This window comes from Silurus meridionalis, chromosome 7 (genome assembly GCF_014805685.1).
Source record: "Silurus meridionalis isolate SWU-2019-XX chromosome 7, ASM1480568v1, whole genome shotgun sequence".
In the NCBI taxonomy this organism is placed as follows: domain Eukaryota; kingdom Metazoa; phylum Chordata; class Actinopteri; order Siluriformes; family Siluridae; genus Silurus; species Silurus meridionalis.
In genome coordinates this window covers 15951460-15974022 of record NC_060890.1, presented here as the reverse complement: position 1 = coordinate 15974022, position 22563 = coordinate 15951460, and the positions used below count along the sequence as shown (strand labels likewise).

Genomic DNA, 22563 nt, shown 5'->3' with positions numbered 1-22563 from the left:
ATTGAAATAATTAATCATTTATAATGTTTTGCTGTCTGCTCAGGAGCTGTTTGAAACAGCTGTCATGGTTCAGGTGGTGTGAAGGTGGGTAAAAAAAAAAGCACAACGTGAAGTGTCACTCCTAGCTTGCACTAATGAAGTGTCTCCCCTCTGAAAAATTCTTCACCTGTACCCTAACAGCACCTAGTCTCTAAATAAGGGTGAACAGTTTACCACGACACAAAGCAACAGCCACACCAAAGATTTTTCACCTGGTGGCTAAGTGTTACCTCCTGCTTGCTCCCTCAACTAAGACAGCCCCCAACCCCTCAATCCCCCACAACCCACACACACACACACACACACAAAACCCACACACACACACATTTCCCTTATTGCGATGCTTCAGTATAGATGGTGACAATCTATAGTCCTATAACCTGATGCAACATGATCAGAAGACACCGTGGTCAAATAATAAAAGCAACACACTAAGTGCTAGTTTATTATCCCTTCATAGCCTTGACTAATTGGGTCCAGAGATTGGTTAAAGGGGATGTTTTCAAATAGGAGTCAGATGGTCAGCTGTCAGCTGACAGCCCTAAACACCTCAGTACGCCCCCTCAGGCTCAGTCAGCCATGCCTGACCACTTGGGAAAATCTGGGAGGCAAACCGGCAGTAAGCCATGTTTCTAGGAAAGGTGGTGAATAGCAGTAATTTCGATAAGTGTATGACTATTAGACTAGCCTTGCAGTGCTTGAGCAATATTTCCCACACCAGCAACAAATTTATTCTCGGTATGGTGTCAGCCTGAATGAGTAACACACATGAAACCATGGTCCCCTGGTCACTTGTCTTTGTCATTATGCAAAAAAAAGTATAAATAGAGAAGATATCAATGTCAATAAGTAATTAACTACTGCACATATAAAGCCATTTCTGTGAAATCATAAATGAACTGCAGTGATCAGATGGACATGTATACGAACAGCTATTCTATTTAAAAAAAGTACAAGCAGTGGCCATAGAAGTGAACTGATCAGCCATTACCGGGTCTTCTCTGAGAGAGAAATGGGCGGGGCATATGCTAATGACTTACCGGTCGAGTGAAACATGACTGATCCTATTGATTGGGGTCAGAGCCAATCACGGGTTACTTATGAAACTGTATTATACCATAAATAAATATGTAACAGCATAAACTCTTTGTTAAAGACAATAAGACTGGAAAATATTTCCAAGATTCATTCTCTCTCTCTCTCTCTCTCTCTCTCTCTCTCTCTCTCTATATATATATATATATATATATAGATAGATAGATAGATAGATAGATAGATAGATAGATAGATAGATAGATGAATAGATAGATATAGATACGCGTATGCATAAATAGATATAGATATATATGGTTTGTATCCTTGCAATCACCAGCATCTTTACTGTCTGCTCAGATCAGGGGGTTTGTCCAGCTCAGGTGTGTCTGCGGTACCTGCAGTGCGGTGATTAGAACATCGGGTTAACACACAAATACATGCTGCCTGACATTAGACTGAGTCTGACCTCCCAGCGCATCTCCAGCCTTAAACATGATCGGCGTTAACGCAGCAATAAAAAAAAAAAAAGGTGTACACAATAATCAAGCACCACCTTCTCGTCCATATCTACTTTCCTGGTTCGTTAACACGCACGATACACGAATAAAGCGATAGTCTTGTAGAAACCCACTGGCAGCATGCGAGACACCAAACAGCGCCTGTTTTTTCTACCTGCACAAGTTGACATTTGGTGCAACGCCTTGCCTTCCAACACCTTTTCAGAACGGATGGAAACGGTTGCGTCTGTGTCCGCGAGTTTGCACGTAGGAAAATCAGATCTGAAGCACAAAACAACGAAAAAAAACCCAGATATATACCGTATCTCTATTTTCTCCCCATTTGATAAACCCTGAGCGAGGTTTTACGCCTCCGATCAGCAGAAAGAAAGCTGCGCGCTGAGACCGGAGCACCGCCAGGGAGCGCATGACGGAAACGGAACCAAAACACACCGTTATTTCTGAAGTGGCACAGAAACAGGAGAAAACGAGGAGAGAGAAAAAAAGCACGGGACCTCGTGCTCGCTGTTCAGAAAGTCTTTAGACTGGTAAAGCGACGCATTTAAGCATGTGCATCAGCAGAACAGTCGAATAGGAAGAAGAAGTAAATCATGTGTGCGCTCTTAAATAATAATAATAATAACAACCGTATAAAAACACCTGGAGAGAGAGATATCTGAACTAGTCATTCGCATAAACACAGTGCAGTCCAAGAAAACACAAATTATAGATATAAAAAAAGCATTAATAAATCGAATGCATCAAAGCAGGTTGGGTGGAAACCCACAAAAGACCCCCAAAAGTTAATTGTGATCAAGTGGTACAGTCCCAGTAGATACAGATCCAGTGTATACAGTACCAGTCTGTCAGAACCAGTGAGTACAGTCTCAGTGTTTGCATATCCAGTATGTGTGTGCAGTCCCAGTGTGTGTGTGCAGTCCCAGTGTGTTCAGTCTGTATGTACAGCCCCAGTGAGTACAGTCCCATTGTGGACAGCCCCAGTGTATACAGTTCCAGTGTGTACGGATCCACTGTGTACATCCCCAATAAGTACAGTTCCTTTGTGGACAGTCCCAGTGTATTCAGTCCCAGTGTGGACAGCCGTGTCCTCCTGATCAGAATCGCAGTTGAGGATGTATACACACACGCCGCATTCCTTATATAGGCTGCGCTGCGGTTGTTGTGCGGCCCCGCAGATTCCTTTCCTTTTCTCCTCCGAGTTCCCACCCAGACACAGCACAGTGTCTACAGCCACTAACAGGTTCCTTCACCGCCTCACACACACTCACACACACTCTAACGGTGCCCAAAAGATGCTTAATACCCGACTTTAGACACACCCTTACTCTGCTCACACACACTTCCCGAAAAACTTTTCCCCCCTTCTTTTCTTTTCTTTTTTTTTTCTCTCTATAATAAACTACACAACAACGAAATAAAGAGTTGAGGACTTTCCGTTTTCTCTCTCCAGCCAAACAGCGACGCGTGTTCCCGTTATCAGAGTAACGGATTACTCAACGGAAAGCACACACACGCACACGCGCGCGCACACGCGCACACACACACACCTTTACCGAATCCAAATATATCACATACTGGCTGTAGAAATGTTTTTAGTGGCGTGTTTATTTTCGTATAGTGTGTGAGTGTGTAGTGTGATTGAGTGTGTGTGTGTGTGTGTGTGTGTGTGTGTATGGGGCTAGCACTCCGGCTACCTGCTACCACGCAGCACTCCGGCAATAGCGGAACATCCGAACAGCGGAACAGCCCATTGTACAGAGAGATAAGTTCATACCGAAACGAAAGCGCGATTAACTTATTTCTTTTCACAAACACACGTTCATTTGTTTGTTTGTTTGTTTTCCCAAAACGTGTTAAATAACAAGCAGGTTGTTTTGACCCGGAACGGAGATGAAGTAACAACAAACAGGTAGATTACAGCGAGAAAACAAGTTTCACTTGCGGGAAAGGAAAACAAAACAAAAATAAAAGCAAACAAAACCAAACCAAACAAAAAAATCATAATCTAAAAGGAGGGGAGTAAATCAGTGTATAGTGAGAGTGAAAGAAAGTAAAGATTGTATATGGGGAAAGTAGACAGGGAGCGCATGGGGCTTGGAGCGTATAACGGTCTCTACAGTGCGCGGTGCCGCTAGGCGGAGAGAGCCAGGTATAACGGTACACACTCACTCACACACACTCACACACACTCACTGACACACACACCGCTACTTTCCGCTCACTTTGGCTGATTGGAAAAGTCTCGCCGCACGATTTCGGCCTCCGATCGTGTCATTTCTAAAGTGTAAAACGCGTGTTTTACTCACCGCTCGTCCGCTTTGGGTTCGCCTGCTTTCTGCGCTTACACCTGGGGCCATCCGCCATGATCCTTTCGCTGTGTGTAAATGCCGTGGCGGAGAGTCACCTCCTCTCGGCCCCCACACCTCCCCTCCACCTCCCCTCTCTCCCTCCCCTAACACTCCACCTCCCCTCCCTGCACCTGGTTTACGACACTCGGCTTTACGGCATTACCTTCTGGCTGCATACACCTCTCTCTCTCTCTCTCTCTCTCTCTCTCTCTCTCTCTCTCTCTCACTTGGGCTGAGCCCCAAACCGCCCACTACTGTCCTAAGCAGTGGGCTGTGCCACCAGCCTGCCACCTGTGGTATAAGGTGAGAGTCCTTATCTCTCATACACCAACAGCAAATGACTCAACTCACACAACCCCTTTACTCATCTTCACTGCTTTCAACCTGATGCTATATTTTGTACTTTTCTGGACACTGGACAACACCTGGTATACTACTGTCACTCAATGCTTTTTATAAATGTTTTATCACTATGTTTCAGTAAAATAGTACAGAGTATAACTGGTGCGTCAGCACATCGGGCACCGATCCAATCCTAAACTAGTGGTATTCCTAACCTCGGGTTCTTTGGTGGTTTCTGTTTTTTTCCACCTGTTAGAATCATGTAAGTGAATGAGCATATATTTGTGTGCCCCGTGATTGGCTGCTGTCTCAATCACATATTTTCATTCAGCTCCCAGTGCTTCTGCCATAGGTTCCAAAGACTACAGGTTCAAAACAAAGTCATTAACCAAGTGAAAATAAATGAAAATTCGGATGTGGTCCAGGTTTGTAGTCTAGGTGTGCCAGCAGAGATAAAGTTCACACTTCCACCTTTAATACACCTTAATACAGTGGTTCCCAAAGTGGGGTCCTGGGACTGTCAATGGGCCATGAGGCATAGGTACATGATATTATTCAAATGATTCGCAGTCACAGGCATTTTATTCCTGAATATTTTACTTTTATTGGAAATGTTTTCGAAGAGAAAGATATTCAGGAATAAAATGTCTGTGACTGCGAATCATTTGAATAATATCATTTGCAGAGCGATGAACAGGTTTGGCAATGAATGGAGTCTGCTATGTCACTACAAGTGTTTGAAGCTTTGTCCATACATACAGCGACTCAGTGACAAAAGTAAACGTGGTCATTTTCAAAGTGGGCTCTGGACTGTCAGTGGGCATGAGCGCCATCTACCATTGGTGACTAGATGTGGGCGTGTCCAGTGGTCTGACAAAGTTTTAATTTTATGCAAATATCAAACAACTTGTTGCAGTGACTCACAGTGGTTTTGACACATTAGAGGGTACTTGATCTGTCTTGTGGTTTGTGGAATACTAGATGCAAAAAATGCATAATGGCAATTTGCAACATAGTATGAATGTACCATCAATCAGTATAGCCTAGCTTTGAACAGTTAGCTCTACATAGATAACAAGGGCATAACAGATCTCTCAGAGATGAGCTGAGGTGGAAAGGCTTATTTCAAGGGTGACAACTGCCACCATGTTTCACCCACGTGGCCACGCCTCAGCATAGCTCACATCATCCTAGCCTAGGCTCCTAACACAAGAGGTCTCTGAATAACCCAATGTGCCCCAAGTGACCAGAGACATGCATGAACATCTATTATTAGGCTAACCTAGCTTAATATGTTCAGTTCATAGCGGATGGGAACTGGCGTCAGTGGTATCAATGTAGTAAGTGCTATAGCCCCTTTTTATATTTACTTTGTGTGTGTAGAAAATAGTTACCTGTCTGCTACTGTCCTGTCCTGAGTGTTTTAGGTAAGCACCTCCATCTTATTTAAATACACAATCTATGAAATATATATTTATGTATTATTAAATCCCTCCAATCAATTTTATATGAATAGGAAGATTGCTTGATTTCATACTAACAAAATTGTAAGAAAATGCACAAATGCTATGCTTGTCTTGGTATTAACCATAATGCACCTTTTTATAGCATTTCATAGCTTTTCCTTATCAGTAACATCATTTTATTAAATAGGAAAGTGACAAGTCGAGGTCAGTGTCTGACTGGTGGCTTCCAAAGCAAGTAATATCAGATTGAAAAAATCTGACATATTTCACCTGGTATGGTTTACAGAACTGACAGGAACAAACCTGCACACCCTTATTTTTAGGACATAGATTGGCATTTACATTGGTTTTGAAGTGTAACTTTCTGGCAGAGTCAGCATATTGGTGGTCAGATTTTGTGTGTGTGTGTGTGTGTGTGTGTGTGTGTGTGTGTGTGTGTGTCTGTAGGAAGAAAGAATGTGATGTGTATCCCAGGGCACAGCAAGGATCATGGGACCCTTTTTGTGATGATTCAATCCTCTACCCAATGAAAGAGCTTGCTGTTCCTCTGGGACTGTTTATGCTGTTGCACACAACGAGAGAAAATGAGAGAATGAGACAGATTGAGAGAGAAAGAGAGATGTAGACAGAGATAGAGAGAAAGAGAGATCAGGGATAAAGTCGAGAGAGTGATCGAAAGAGAGAAACAAAAAGAGATAAGGAATGAGAAAAAAAAGAAAGCCAGAAATGGTTAGTAGGGTCCAGTAGTACATCCTGGATGTTTTGTGTTCTTTCAGGCAGGGAATTAATATTGTAAAATATAGTAATTTTACAAGTCACTGATCATATGACGAGAGTCTTAGAAATATGATCATATCAAGGCAACACGTGAAAAACATTCATGGGACTCAAAAGCTCACGTTATACAATAGAGCATAGTATGGGCACTTTTTTCTGTTGCAGGTCACAAACGTGTGTGTTGTAGCAGTGCGGGTGTTAGAGAGAGCAGCGCTAGGCTATTCTTGTACCTGCTGATGACTATCAGGTTTCTGATGGACCTCAGCTGGGTGTGGTGCAGGATTGAGTGGACATTTTTCTATCGGGTGTCTATATACCATAATGTAGTATAAGGCGAAACCACTAAGAGCAAGCTTATTTATCTAACATAATATCAATAACTCTTTATCTGCCTGTAAAAAAACATTTAATTAGACACACACCTTAGCTTTTGAGGCAGTGAATTGACTTAACAGCATGACTGCAGTGATAAATATGTTTCAGATATGTTCATGATCATTGGCAACTAGAATGTATAAGGGATTAATGATGCAATATTTTATGATTAAAATTCTAAATCATAAGGACTACCTCTATTTCAACTTTACAGTTGCTTTTTTTAATTGCTCATCTCCCATGTGCTCTTTTACTAAATGTGAAGGCCAGACAGGGTTGGAGAAGGTGCTAGTCCCTTCATCATTTCAGTGCTTCCCTTTGACTGTGGCTGCACACAGTGAATTATTCAGCAGGACAAAGTGCTCCGATTCTTGGGTAAGCCCTGAAAGAACAACACATTACAGGAGCATTACCATCTGCAGCATCCCAGTGCTACTTGGCAACAGTGTGAACAGCTTTATTTTAATGGTGATAATTGCTCAAGATTCGATACCTGTATTAATCTTTCCTGATTCTTGGAAACTTTTTTTTTCCAACTTAAATCAAATAGATAAGTAAGAGCATGAGCTTTGGTTAAAGTCGAATTCAAGCACAAAACAAGGCAGACAGTTTGTTGTAAAAAAAAAAAAAAACTGAACACTTTTTACTGAACAAAAAGTACAACAATGAATTATTATTGGAATTTTCCTAACATTTTTTACTTATACTTGCTGTCCATAGAGCTAATGGACACCTGCAAAAACCCCTCATGGAATTTGACATAAACCTGTCTAAACATTTCATAAAGCCTTTTCCCCTAAAGAGCATTTCAGTTGAACGTCTTTCTTCAGTTCTGTTACCAAACGATGAGAAACTACGCTGATAACACTAGAGTGCCTTAAGACTGCCACGTCTCCAGTTGCACTTATTCTAGCTCTAAGTATCTGGAAAAGGAAGCAGAGAGAGAGAGAGAGAGAGAGAGAGAGAGAGAGAGAGAGAGATTGAAATTTGTTGGATGTACTTGATTGCGTTTGCAGCCTTAGTGGTACCACAAAAATCCCCAAACCTGTATTTTAACCTGTGTTCCTGGATTTTTGTGGTACCATTAGGGCTCCAAGTGCAATCAGGTCCAGCTCTCTCACTCTTTCCCTCCTCTCTTTATCTGACCATTTCCTTCCCTTTCCTATGCCCCCTTTGGCTTAGACTCTCAGCAAACAAACAAACCACTTTGCAAGAATCATGTCTCAAACACTTGGTATGTGTATATATAAGGTATACCTCACTGGATGAACCTGATTGGGCTTGGAACCAGAACACTAACAGATGCTGCAACATAAAGGTGAATAACAGACATACTGGCTGCTAGAGAAGGTGTTGTGGTAAAAAGTTGGCTTCATCAGAGATCAATGCCGAGGTGTTTTAAAAGCCACACACCCTCTTGCATTCTTGCTTTCATTCTAAAGCAGCTCAGACGACAAAAAAGACAGCGTTATAATTCAATGGAAAGTCCAGTCTTTTCCAATTTTCCTTGGATTAAGCTGGTTTAGCATGAAGTCACATTTACTTGTTCCAGTGGAAAACAAAGAGTAAAAAAATTATATATATATAATAGATTTGTTTATTAAAGCAGTGGGATGTTAGAAGCCTCTATTTTGAGGTCATGTTGATGGGACCACCAATCTAGACTGAAATATAACTCGGCTGCCGCTCAAGAGCCCCTGATCCCTGAGCTGATTCCAGTGCACCCACAGAAAGCATCAGGTTAAAGCAACTGAGTGACTTCATCAACCAAAGTAATATTTTTCAACCGATTAAGTCAAAAGCCAGGAATACCAGGACTTCTATTTTTGTCTGTCATTTTCTCCTTGTCCTTCCTTTTTTATTCCTGTCATTAGACATGACTGTTTTTTTTCCTGTTTTACCTTCTGTGTGTCTCTAATGCATGGGGAGGAGGCAGACAGGGGCTTGGAGAGCATGAGGGGGTGAAGGCAGAAAGCCATCTTCCGTGCTCTACATTAAGGGATCAGGCTGTGTCTCTGTAAATGAGTATTGATCCTGCTTCTGGCGGGATCGTTTAGGAGATTAATGCTGGCAGTAGTTGTGGTGGAGGTGGTGGGAGGGGGGTCTCCAGCCGAGGCAGGGAAGCCGGCGCAGAGCTACCCAGGACAGAGGACCTGCTGTGGGGTGCTGAGGAGAACAAACCCCTGCCTCCCCTCCTCACCATCTGGACCAAGAGCCCAGGGCACCAGCTGCATGGGGGAAGGGTTGAGAGAGAGAGAGAGAGAGAGAGAGAGAGAGAGAGAGAGAGAGAGAGAGAGAGAGAGAGAGAGGTGGAGAGTAACAGACTAAGAGAGGAAGAAAAGGAAGGAAGAGGGGGAAGAATAAAAGGATGAAAATGAAAAGAGAGCTGCAAATGAAAGGGAGCACATGAGGAAGAGGAAGAAAGGACCAAGCCAAGACACATGTAAGGCACTGACTGTGAAAGAGGGAGGAAGTGAAGAATCACAGGAATGAAAAGAGAAAGACGAAGCCCAGGAAGATACCAGCAATGAAAGAATGTTAGACGCAAACATTGATTTCCATGATGGAGAAAACTAACGTATGATGAACAAACTAATAAATCAGGTCAGAATGTAAGAGTGAAGGTTGCATGGAAAGAATGAGAAATAGTGAGAACAATTCAATGCGGGAGAGAAAATAAGAGAAAGAGACAGGTGGGAGAGACACCGAGTTAAACATTAGAGCTGATGAGAGAAAGAGAGAGAACAGAATTGAGGAAATCAGCCATGATGGATGAGAGGAGGAAAAAAAGGGAGTAAGAGAGCAGCATGGCTAAAGTGGCCCAGGGGAATCTCCTTAACATGGGGCCTAAAGAAAACCATTACAGAATTACAGAGGGAAAGAGAGGAATTTGTTTAAAGGTACATTTTGGAAGCCCATAAGAGTATAATAAACTCAGGAAGCTTGTGCTGAATATTAATGAAAATTATGAAGCAGAACAATAAAAGAAAACTGAGACAAAAACTTCACCAAAACATAAAGTTAAGGAACTAAGCATGTTACATTAATTGTCATAAGCCTGAAATGACAACCTACTTCCTATTTTATGCAAACTACAATTTGCATTATAAGTACTCTGTATCAATCTACTAAAAATTGCGTACTAATGACTATTCAATGCTTTCAGATACGATTTAAAATACCAAATTACCCTGTATATTTGACTGTATAATAAATATGGTGTCCTGGTGAACATTGGAAAGAGATTAGAAACAGACTTCTAACCAGGAGCTGGTGACTAGCAGACTATAGAGGATGCCCATGTTGTGTGCATGCTGTGTATAGTGTATTCTGTGAACTGTGTGTAAACATTTGAAATGTATAGAGTTGCAGGGTGCTTTCACAAAATTAATGAGGCATGATACATATTTGGCAGAAATGTAAGCAGCTATAAAAAAAGAACTGTTTATTACATGTTTGCGCCATATAATGGACAATATATTAGCATTAGAGTGTTGTGTCAGGGCATTGTGCATGCTTTTATGTTTTATCATGAATATCCAGCAGCAGAAAGTCCAGTTATGAATGTCATAATGTTGAAACTTTTCCAGCGCCTTGCAGCCCTCACAGGCCCAACAATGGAATGTTTTGAGTGAGAGATCATGATGTCAGTTGCACACTGCTGCCCCTTCCAAGAGCAAATTTCTTATGAGCTCACTTCCCGTTCTGCAGATTGTCCTTGAACAGAGCTACGGTTCCGACGCCCAACAGGCTCCAGCTGCTCCCAGGGAGGACGAACATCAGGCCAACTGTTGCACAGTGCTCCAGCATCTGCATTTCTAATAAATGTCTTCATCTGTTTCATGATAAGGTGTGTAATATTAAGTGTAAAGGGCATCCACATATAGATGGGTTACAAAGAAAAAGAAATGGTGGTTTGGGTCCACTTGTCCATATTATAGAAAAGAGTCACTGCAAATGAATCCTCACCTCATCCTCTTATGACAAAAGAGTTCTATAATGACGGAAGATGTCTTTTCTAAAACAACCCCACAATAGTTCAATGGATTTGATCGAAACTATGTAAATCATATGCCTACACACAACTCAGTGAACACCTTCAGAGATTTTGGACTGACAGTGCTCTCCACCACCATCACCAAAACACCAACTGAGGAAAATTTTTTTGGAAAAATGATGCTGATCCCTGATTAGAGTCCCAGAGAAAATTAGAATCTAAACCGAGGACCACTGAAGCTGTTCTGGTGACTTGTACTGGTCCTAAAACATCTAATACACTTATACATGTGTATACAGGGTGTGGTGGCTTGAAAGGTGGTAGACTTGTCATTGCATTCAACTGCAGTTCTCCAAACAGGATGTAGGGGGCCCATCAGGTTGCATACTGCCCTTTTAAAGTCAGCTAAGCCCTCCTTTTTGAGAGGTTTTGTTGGACCATATAGAGAGTATGGGTGAGCAAAATCTCTCCAACAGTTCAGCAAGATCCAAATGTTCCAGCAAAAATCACCTCACCACCACAGCTAAAATTTATTCTGTGTATGTTGGAAGCTTAGACATTTTTTACTGCACAATTGCTGGCGTGACTACCTGGAAGAATCACACACATACACATGCACACACATCTATAATTCCGTATATCAAAGCTGGTTTTGGAGAAAACCTCCAACGTCTTAGGTGTGGTAGAGAAAGAGAGAAAGAAAGAGAGAGAGAGAGAGAGAGAGAAAGAGAGAGAGTTTCAAGTACATTTAACATTTTTCCAGACATGTTTCTTCTAAAATCTAATTTCCATGGTTCAGTCTTTTAACCATTTACTTAGTGGTAATTTTAAATTAGAATGTATGTTTTTTTTTTGCTTCCAATTCTTCTCTCAGTTGACTTTTGTTAAGAATAAATTAAACTTCAACCAAAAATACATGTGTTTTCACTCTCACACGAGGTAAATATTGACATTTGCATAATAAAAAAATAAAAAATAATTGGTATCACCATCAACATAACATACATACACAATATTGGGACTAACTATATTTTTTAATTAAAAAATTTATATATTTTCAAATATATCTAATTTCTGATTTACAATAAACCTGAAAATCAAATATGTCTATTGATTCCAATTAGAGATTATGTTTTAAATGGAGCAAGAGGTCACACATGAAATATGCAATCACTTTATAAACACATGCTGGCATCTAAATCTCTAATCAAAATGTGAGAGCCCGTTGAGATTTCAGTACAGTGTTGTGTTCTGTGGGTTAAAGCAGCAGCCTGTGACTCTCTCTCTCACACACACACACACACACACACACACACACACACACACACACACACACACACAAACTCAGTAATATATCGTTTACAAGGCCTGATTATCAAGACCTGCACTCGCTGAATCAGGTATTTTAGAGTAGAGAGGAACAGAAAGCACTGAAAAGGTCACTCAGACCATATACATATATTTTAGTCCTTCATCTTCTGTAAGCGATTTGTCCTTTGTCAGGGTCACTGTGGAACCGGAGCCTGTCCTGGGAACACTGGGCAGTAGATGTGAATAGCCCCCTGGATAGGACTCTTGCAGGGTGAACACATCTTCATGCACTAATTATAGTGTATTCGTTCTGTACACAGGGTTACAGGTTTGTGTAAATTGGGAGCATTTAGGTGGTAAAAGGAACATTTACAACCGAGTCTATGATGGGTGAGAGGCCATTGTTAATCTATAAGGCTACAAGAAATACATGCAGCTGAACACACACACATCAGAGAGGATAAAAGGGTCAGCAGTGCATGAAAGCTATAACTGTCTACAGGTCCAACCTCTCACCCCATAACTCTCAGTGTGTGGTGGAAGATTTGAGGAATGAAAGGAAACATGTTAAATGGATAAAATCACTTTTACTGCACTTTTCACCACATCCACGGGGGTGCCGTATGTCACGAACCCGGCACCACCTCTTTCTAGGGAGCGAGAAAAAGGAGGCACGATGGATTACCAGCACAGAGGGAGAGGACAGAAGAAAGTAGACATACAGGTCTGTACTCAGAAACTTCAGCTCAGAAACAATAGCCACTGAACCTGTGTGCTAATCTATTTAGCTAGCTTACTAAGTAAATGTTGGTGATACAGTAGGTGTTGTATATTTTTTTGAGATTTGGCCACTGTCTAAAAAAAAAAATCACTACAAATCTAACAGTGAGGACTCAGAAACTAAACTCATACCTGTCATAGATACCCGTCAAGTTATTAATGATGAAGGATGATGTAGGGGTTTCCAGTTTCAGAGAGAGAAGCAGAGAGATGTTGTAAAGATTTTTCTGTAAAGGTATTTTTTTATGTATTTACCCAATTTCAATCATTACCCAGGATTCTTTTATTATTCTTTTTAAGATTATGAAACAACTGCCTGTGGCCAGAGGTCTGCCTCCAAGTAAGAACTTTTGTAATCCGAAAGGATTTTTGTGTAACATCGAAACCTGATATATTTACTAGTCACTGACATTCATATTATAATTATGGATTTTAGTGGGATTGTGGGATGTTAGGGACTGGTGTGGAGGCGGGTCAATATCTAATAACTAACAGCACTGCTGGGATATTAAAATTCCTATCATGTTCGGCAAAATGTACTTGTAGATCTTGATTGTGGTTTTTCGAAAAAGAAAAGAAAAGCAAAGAAAGCTTCGAGAGTTGATGAAAAGCAGCTGATAATCAGCCACGCTTGTCCAGCTACTGAACCTGTGGAACACAAGGCTGCACACTGACTCACTCTTTCTCAGACTGTGTCTGCTGACTATGACAGATTTCACAGACAAGTGTGTCCAAATGGCTCTTCTCGCTGAACAGACAGCTATAACACACCATCAGAGAGAGCGAGAGCGAGAGAGAGAGTGAGAGTGAGAGAGAGAGAGTATTTTACTTACTCTATAAAATACTGATATAACAGTAAAAAAGTGATTTGACATTAAATATATGTATGTACCTGTAATATTATTTTATATACTATATAATTGGAAAGATGTACACTGTTCACACATACACACACTGTGTACATCTTTCTGATATGCATATTATACAATAGTATATAATATTACAAAAACATTATAAATTTACACAGACGAATAGAAATCACCTGGTTTTAAAAAAAATCTATTGTTTTTCTCAAAATCTGGTAATAAAATTAACAATAAATAATAAAAAAGTTCAAATCTCTGTACCCTCCTGCCCCTCCTCTCATCTCCTGCCCCTCCTCTCATCTCCTGTCCTCTCCGGTCCTCTTCTCTCATCTCCTGTCCTGTCCTGTCCTGTCCTGTCCTGTCCTGTCCTGTCCTCTCCTGTCCTCTCCTGCCCCTCCTCTCCTGTCCTCTCCTGTCCTTGTATTTGAATGCTGTCTCAGTAAAGGGGCGGATTCGCTTGTTACTTTGCGAAGTATATGATTGGACAGCTGCACTGTTGCCTATTCTGATTGGCTGAAATTTCTAGCGCTGACCCGATGTTGAGTGAGCCGTTCCATTTCTTTACAGAGGGTAAAGATCCAACATTTTCGTTAACACGGTAAAATCATAACTTGACTGAATAGGCCTTCAGGCTTATATTATGTTTTTCATTAATAGTTTAAGCGGTTATAATATGTCAGCAAATGATATGACATCGACGTCAATTTACTAGTCGGGGATCTTAACAATAACCCCCCCTCCCACAGAGAGTTGTTTATGGTCCGGTTCAAAATGGCTGTACAGAAACAGTTGTGAAGCTGTGTCGTTCTTCATAAGAAACGAATATGTTGCGTAGTGCAAATGTATGAGGAGCTCTGTGAGGGAGCAGAAGGATATACATTAAAAGGTGAGGCAAAAGATGTTTGTTTCGTCGTGTCGTTTCGCTTCTCCTGCAGAAAACAAAACCCAATGGGGTTCCTGTACAGCCTTATTACGGCTGTGTTTCATCCAATAGGAGATGCCAGTGCAGCTTACAGGCCGATACTGTACAATAACACAAGCTATCAAACTGTATAATACATTATAGAAAACTTCATGTATAAAAATAACATTTTCACAGGGTTGCCCATGAAGCTGCTGCTAACATTGTTCTCGGACGGCAGTCTACGCTACTAGCTAGCTTTATAATGTAGAGATTAGCTTATTCTCAGCATTAGCTTTGCTCTGAACTGTGTAATGCCTTCCAAGCAATAAATCAAATCTGGCTGTCCGACACTGAATCACTTTTAATAGATAAAAAAATTGCAATTACTCAAGAACAACATGCACCTAGAACAAGGAATGACCTTAAACAACATTAAACAGCAGGAGGATGAGCTGCAGCTCGTCAGAGTTCAGAGGTTTCAGTAAAACAATAATAATAAAAACGTGTGAATTGTGAAAACATTTTCTTATTAACCACGAGCTTTCACACCTGACACTCATTAATCAGTTTAAACTGCTCTCTGTGTTGCACTTGAGGTTGTATACACTCATAAAGGTGAGTTTCAGTAGTGCATTAGGAAAAGTTCATACACCTTACCATGGCTGATTAAGGAAACAAAAACCTTTAATTAAGACCAAGATTGAGATTAAAACATACTTAAGTCTTAAGATCTACATCTCAAATAAGTTGTGTATGTTTTTCCCACCTGTCCTGATTAGCCTGCTATGGTGGGAGCTTGTGATTTAATCATGTGGCATTATAATTCAATCCAGAGTCTATTATTTATCAGACGTAAAGCACATTTGAAAACAATAGAGACGTGAAGAAGCGTTTCTATGAAACTCCTCCATTTGTACTAAATCTCTCAGCACATTCAGTCGTTAAACTTTAAATGATGCAGATATGGTTTTATTCAAAATAGACTTTGTATCAAGGAAGCTGATTATCAATTGATTATCGTGCACACGCGTGTGTTAACATTTATTACACCGGAACATTTTCTTTACACTTATTTCTACAAGCTGTCCAGGGTTTTGATCTTAAACTTTGGTTCCTGTCTAAGAGGTGGAAGATCAGTGGTTAAGGCTCTGGGTTATTGATCAGAAGGTTGGGGATTCAAGCCTTGGTATTGCCAAGCTGCCACTTGTGGGGCCCTTAAACAAGGCCCTTAACCATCTGTGCTCTAGGGGTGCTGTATCATTTCTCACTCTGTGCACTGACCCCAGCTTCTTGGCATATGCAAAGAGAGAATTTCACTTTGCTAGAATGTACATGTGGCAAGCACTTTTACCTTGGATTTGAACATTTTGTGTATGACTGGGTTTCCTAAAGATTCTCCAGTTTTCTCCCACTGTCCAAAAAACATGCTGGAAGAGAGATGAGCTGTGAGCTTAGAGAGACTGGTATCTGTACAGGTGAATTCTCTTTACCTCTATTGCTTTCGTAATCGGAGCGGGTATGCGACTGGCATACTAGTGTATTAGTTGTTTTGTTGGAGGAGAAACTCCAGTCACAAGTTTCTTGACCAGGGCTTCATCTATCTTGCCCTCATCCCTGAAAAGGACACACTGAAAACTTCACTGTTCTCAGAGATGAGCAGTGTTTGGTTTTTGACTTACATACTTGGTAAAAAGATGAATTTTATTTTCTCAGACTAGAGAAACGCTTGTTTTGTCTGCTTGGAGCCTTTTTAGAAACAGATGTATTTATATTGATTTTACTTTACGTAAGGGGTGAATTCTCCTTACGTCAAAAGGGTTTCATATTAACCGGGACCCGGTTACAGAAAGTTACTCTGTTTCTGTGAATGCACTTTTAAGCACATATATAATTAATATGATAACTTTGAACTTCGTTAAAGTTATCCAGTTGGCTAATTGGCCAGTTCGGTCAAATACAAACTAAATTTTTTTTTTTTTTTTTTTTTTTTTTTTGCATTAAAGCTTTAGGGTCAGCTTTAGGATACAGCAACTTTGGAGTAGACAGGGTTAAGAGCAAAGATCTTTCAGTGGTAGCATGATGATTCTGGTCTTAAATCACCAACCTTCTTATTATTAATCCAGAGCCTTAACTACCGAACCATGACGTGTGTATACTAATGCATACAATCTGGACACATCCCATTCTTGTGTTTTAATGTCTTTCATTTATTTGTTTTTTTTCTCCCTTTTGGGGATATAGTGGCAAAATAAATTTTTTTTTTTTTTTTTTTTTCTCTGCCACAGATTCCTCCTAGGGACATCCCTGGATATTCTAAAGCTAATTGTGATTGCTAACTGTAATACAATCTCTTCAGTGGATCCTGGGTCTTCCTTTGGGTTTCTGTCCAGTGGACTTGCTTATCCTTGTAAAGTAACTGACTTCTTTTAATTTGGAAGAGCAGTATCTTTATTTCTGTTTCATCCTTATGAGTTTCTAGCCACCACCTGGATATGAATAGAGATTCTTGATCATAGACGTGTAGATTGACTGCAAGACTGCTCCTGCCAACCTTATCCGTTTGTCCATCCCACATTCAATTTTTCCATCGTTCATGGATGAGATCAGAAGGTACTTAACCTCCACCAAGGCAAGGTCTCGCTTCTCACCTGAATGAAGCACTCAACTCTCCTAGAATAGAACTGTGGCCTCTGATTTAAAACGTAGGCATTTGTTGAATGCATAGGTAATCACGCCTTTTGTCAGTGCTTGTAGAAAAAATTGAAGCCAAAGTTATTTCTACCAAGTCTGTTGAGATTTGCCTCCCAATATTTTAGTGTAGTTAGAAGGTGAACCTTCACCTTAATCTCAAGTGTCTTGCATGCTAGACTTGTGTAACTGCTTTTGTATTTTCCGAAATTCATCCTGTCACTACCCATCTAAAGCGTCTCCACAGCATTACACTACCACCACCATGCTTCACTATTTCCAGATTTATGTCCAGTGTTTTGCTTCTGACAAACCTAGCTTTTTTTCCAAAGTAAAAATATGAATTTCTCCCTATATGTTTGCTGAATCTACCATGGCCCTGCCCCATTTAAGAGACTGGTGTATTTGCATTGCGCTTGCGTGACACCGATTTATCCGGTCACATTTGAGTAACGTTGCAAACTTTACGTTGGCGATTTTGGGTAGATTCATGACCCACATTCCCAATTTAGTTGTCGTGCACATTAGCTGTACTGCCTCTGCTCTAGATAGGATGCAGTGTTTATCTGAATTAGCTTGTTAATTGGCTGTAGATTTATCCTGGATTTAAATGTAAAATCTGGGCCAGCAGTGCTTTTCCTCAGTGAGAACGTGGGCGTACCAAAGGCATAATCATGCTGATGACAACGAAGAGGCAAGACGTTATATCTTGCTGGTTGCGTGTTTATTGGCAGTTCAGACTTGTGTACCACAAAATGTGTGCTGCAGCGTGGAGAAATCTGTTCGAAGTACGTTTAGAGGATGTCGAGGTTTGTTTTTGCAGGTGAAAAGACACTGTGTGGTTTCACATGTGGTGAGAGAGAGGGGGAGGCTTTTCTTTATTGCAGATGCTTATTTAACATTTCCGGTCAATCAGAACCATGTCAACATCACCCACCTACACTCTCTCACTTACTAACACACACACACACACACACACACACAAACTCAAGGCCAGAGCGTAATGGGAAATGATCAGATTTTTCTCCTATTGGCTCCCAGAGCTTTACACACCCTTGGCCTCGACTACACTAATACCAGCCAGCTTGCATTGTGGACGTCAGCAATACCGAGTGTGTCCGCATTGCAATTAGAGCTCAGGACAGCACGGGAAAACCAGGCTTTAATCATTGAGAGAGTTTCTGAGCCTATGCAGAACAAATGTCTTTGTTTTAGGATCAAAGTGCTTCATTGTAAAGTGCAAAACTGCAGCCAAGGAAAATATATGCGCTTGTGGTCTTGCATATTTTGTGAGTAATTCAACTTCTGTGTTCAGTGGAGCTCAGGAGAGGTGGAACCTCAACTCAGGGCTTCATGCCTGTTCATACCTCATATTCTGCATTCACAGAGGTCACGGAACAAGGCTGAGCGGAGTCATCTGTTTTGTTTGACTTTGGATTTGGGCAGCTTTGCTCGACGCTCATGTATTCAGCCGTGTAACACCGTGTTTACATACTTGTGTACAATGTGAGATGATTCTTCTGTCCCCATGTGTTCAGACTGAGTAATATGAACAGATGTTGTTTACTGCTCTGGAATGTTGCTCTAAATTGTCCCATGTCTACATCACAGAAAATCTTAGGGGTGTGTTCACATTTCCAGGTTGGGGTTGACACTAAAAGGATTTTGTGCTCAGGACTGTGTGGAAAGAAGAGTCAGGTTTTAAAATCAGAACTGCGCAGACTTTTTTAGATGGTCCTTCGATTGAACACACACCTCCAGTTGTCATGGATGAAACCAGATTTGAAATGTATGTGGCATTATCTCAGTGCTATGTGCTGCTATACTGTCGTCATCAGCGACTATATTCAGTGAAACTGATCTGCGCTTGAGGAATTCATTCAAAACTCGAAGAACCCAACAGTACTAAGCAGTGTAATGCCTGCAAGAAACAATTGTGCATGCGCATGTGTTTCAGAAACAAATGAAATCGGGTCATGATAAAAAGAGTGTTCATTCACTGTTGTTTTTGTTTTGTTTTGCACACATTATAAAGAAGCCTGTATGGGTGTGCTGCAGAGATGTTCAGAGTCAAATGAGTGGCTGGTGTAGGTGAAAGGATTTAACCTCACTAAAAGTATGCAGAAGTTGACTAGTCAGTGTAAGGCAGGTGTCAGCATAAAAATTTGTTGAAAATCATTTCTTGTGATCTGTTTTGCTCTCGATCTCATTTTGCATGTATTTAAGAGTCAGATTGCTGTAAAATAAATACTTTGTTGGACCTAAACAAACTCGTGTTTTCCTCATTTAATCAACTCCTAAAGTAGCTCTTTTGTGACTTGTTTTATACATCTGAAAGACAGGAACCAAGCACACCTTTAGTTTACCCACAAAGAACAAGGAATAGTGTAAATAATGAATGCGGCTACAGATGTAGAAGTGTAGAAGTGAACTTGGTAATGGCCTAGTGAATGTTTCATTCCCCAATAAATTGCACTCCCTGGCAGTCTGTATGAATCGTTCCCAACTGGCTTTATCTTCCAACAGGCCTAATAAAATAATGGTCACAGGTAGAGACAATGCACAGACTTTTTCTCCCGAGTCACTGCATGGCACTAAACACAGAGAGACTGTGTGCTTGTAATGAGCCTGCAGGAATTCCGGTAAAACAAAAACAGTGGAAATGTGAAAATGGCCGAGACTTTAGTAGTAACCCAGCTGATGTTTATGTGTGGGAGTAAAAATAGCAGCTGAGACATGGTTCCCACAAACTGAAGTCATGTTCCTGTCTCTTAGTCACATGACCTCTTTCCCTTTAAAGAAGGCTGATTGGTTACAGATGTGACTGCGGTTAAAAAAGCTGCATCATTCCCTGATTAGAAAATCAGTGTAATTCAGGTGTGTGTGATTTGGATGATATAGTTCAAATAGTGACATTTCTTCCTTTAAAAAAAACGGAATCGTTGAATCAGACAGGAAGGAACTAAATACTGATCAGATGACTGAGGCAGGAAACTGTTAAATACCAGGCAAGTGACTGCTCCATGTGTTTGCCACTTCTTTCCTTGGATAATCTCAAAGCAAGACGCAAACTGTTTACTTGTTACTCGACGTTTCGTACGAACTTTGACACTTATAATGTGGAATGGCCTAGAGAGCAGTCCTGTAGCTTTCCTTCCATGTAATATTGTGTTTAACCTCACTTTCCTTTTCTCTCTTCATTCTCTTAAATCTACCCATTATTTTTTTTCCATCCTTCCTCACTTCTTATAATGAGGTGACTCCGGTATGAGTCAGGAGTTGTGTGTGTGGTTTTGTGGTCAAGGGAGTGAACCTGCACTTATTACTCTGACCACATTAACATGTCTCCTGCCCAGCCCGATGTCAGCCTCGGCCTCTCGTCACAAGCTTTTATTGCCATGCCAAACATGCACACGTGCTATGGTGTGTGTGTGTGTGTGTGTGTGTGTGTGTGTGTGTGTGTGTGTGTGTGTGTGTGTGTGTGTGTGTGTTTTTAGCATTACAGTAATAATAATACCACATTGCAGTAACAAATATGTTCACTGCATCAAGAAGGTGCCAACAAATACAGTCACACACTAACTAAGTGAATAGTCACATATTGTCTACAGAAAGAAAAGGAAAAACTATCAAAAATAAACATTATTATTATCAAAAATAATAAAGTTCGTTCAGCCTTTGTTGCTATGAGTGAAAATATACCGCATCAGTGTTTTTTGTCCATATTCACCACCACTGCAAATATATTTATTGATTAGATTTTGTTTATGTTGTTAATTTTATGTCTGGGTTGCCAGATTAGGGATTTAGCCTGACTGTGCTAATTATAAGCATATGGAGATGGGGAAAGAGTAAGGATTATGAATTCAAGTTAACTAGAGGCCAATAAATACTCCTTTAGTAAGGTTTTATACCGTTATTGAATGGAAAATATTCTCCAATCTGGCAACCGTGTTTTATACCACAGCGCCATTGTATCCTTGAATCCGATTTGATTTAGTTTCTATAACATCATGGCTCTCATATAGTGTCAGATGCAGTTCCAATCACAAAGTGACCTTAATACTCTAGTTTTACACAGGATCTCATAAGGCAGACCTCATATTTAACAATGTGCGGATTAAAAACCTCTGTTACAATGAAAACATTGAAAACAATGCCATTATTTAGCAAGCCGCAGTGGTAATTGGTAGTAAATTGGTGTAATGGTGCAAGTGGAAAGAAACTTTCTAGGGCATGCAGATATAATCGTCATACGCAGTTATAGTAATATTAAATAACCAACTTAAGTGTGATGGCTGCTTTGGGTCAGAGTGCAGAAATAGCCACACTGCTGATTTATTTTCCGATTTATTACGCCATGCTTTCATTCATTGTTTGAAGAGGACACTGAACGAGAGCTTTAGAAGTGCATATTAAAGAAACAGAGTCTGTTTTTACGCACTTTTAAAGTAGGTCTAATTACCAATTCCTCAAAACTGAGCCTTTGTGCCTGCCAGATGAAGGCCCAAGCAAGCATGTTTAAACTTTGAAGTCTTCTCCAACATTTCTACAGCAGCCCAGCATCCACCCTGGGTGTAATCTTTGAGAATTGGTGGCTTTGTGGCAAGACCTGTTTTCATAGCGGGTTTGACTAACGCTGAGATTTGTAGCCTTCAGGGAATGTTGTCTCCCTCACTGAATGCTGAATAGTTTTTTTTTATTTTTTTTATTTGTATTATTTTGGATCCACGGATGAGAGTTATCGACATGCTTGGAGACGTGTGTGTGTGTGTGTGTGTGTGTGTGTGACTGAAAGTAGGGTGCCTCCAGGACAGGGGAGTGTTAGACAGAGCATGACATCAAGATGCTCTTTCCTTCAAAGATGATCTTTATCGACCAATGAGCACATGATGTTATGGTCTCACTAGTTCTAAGAAACGCCTGTGTGTCATGTGGCTGTATTGATCCTGATAATGCGAAGTCTATGTATGTGGATCTACTTTTTATTACTGCAAAGCATTGTTGAGCAACCATGCATTAGAGAATATTTGTTCCAAGCAATAATCCTTTGTCCAGTTTCATATTTATAGCCAATTAAGTTCTTGGACATGAGGTCATTTCCAGGCCAGCCAAGG

The 22563-nt window shown here is 40.6% G+C and overlaps 2 protein-coding genes across 5 annotated transcripts in view; one reads left to right on the top strand and one right to left on the bottom strand.

Moving 5' to 3' along the window:
* Positions 1-4040, bottom strand: part of zeb1b (zinc finger E-box binding homeobox 1b) — a 55198-nt gene extending 51158 nt beyond the window's left edge. For 2 of the 4 annotated variants that reach the window (XM_046854335.1, XM_046854337.1), the window contains exon 1: positions 3899-4040. In XM_046854335.1, coding sequence (XP_046710291.1) covers positions 3899-3956 — 58 coding nt within the window. In that variant the 5' untranslated portion in view covers positions 3957-4040. Of the gene's footprint in view, positions 1-1746; positions 3098-3898 lie in introns of those variants that run through there. The other 2 variants (XM_046854336.1, XM_046854338.1) reach the window with 2 other exon arrangements.
* Positions 4041-14556: 10516 nt separating this feature from the next.
* Positions 14557-22563, top strand: part of znf438 (zinc finger protein 438) — a 45804-nt gene continuing 37797 nt past the window's right edge. Inside the window, exon 1 of the mRNA XM_046854339.1 lies at positions 14557-14740. Within this exon, the coding sequence (XP_046710295.1) occupies positions 14695-14740 (46 nt within the window). The 5' untranslated portion in view covers positions 14557-14694. The remainder of the gene's footprint in view (positions 14741-22563) is intronic.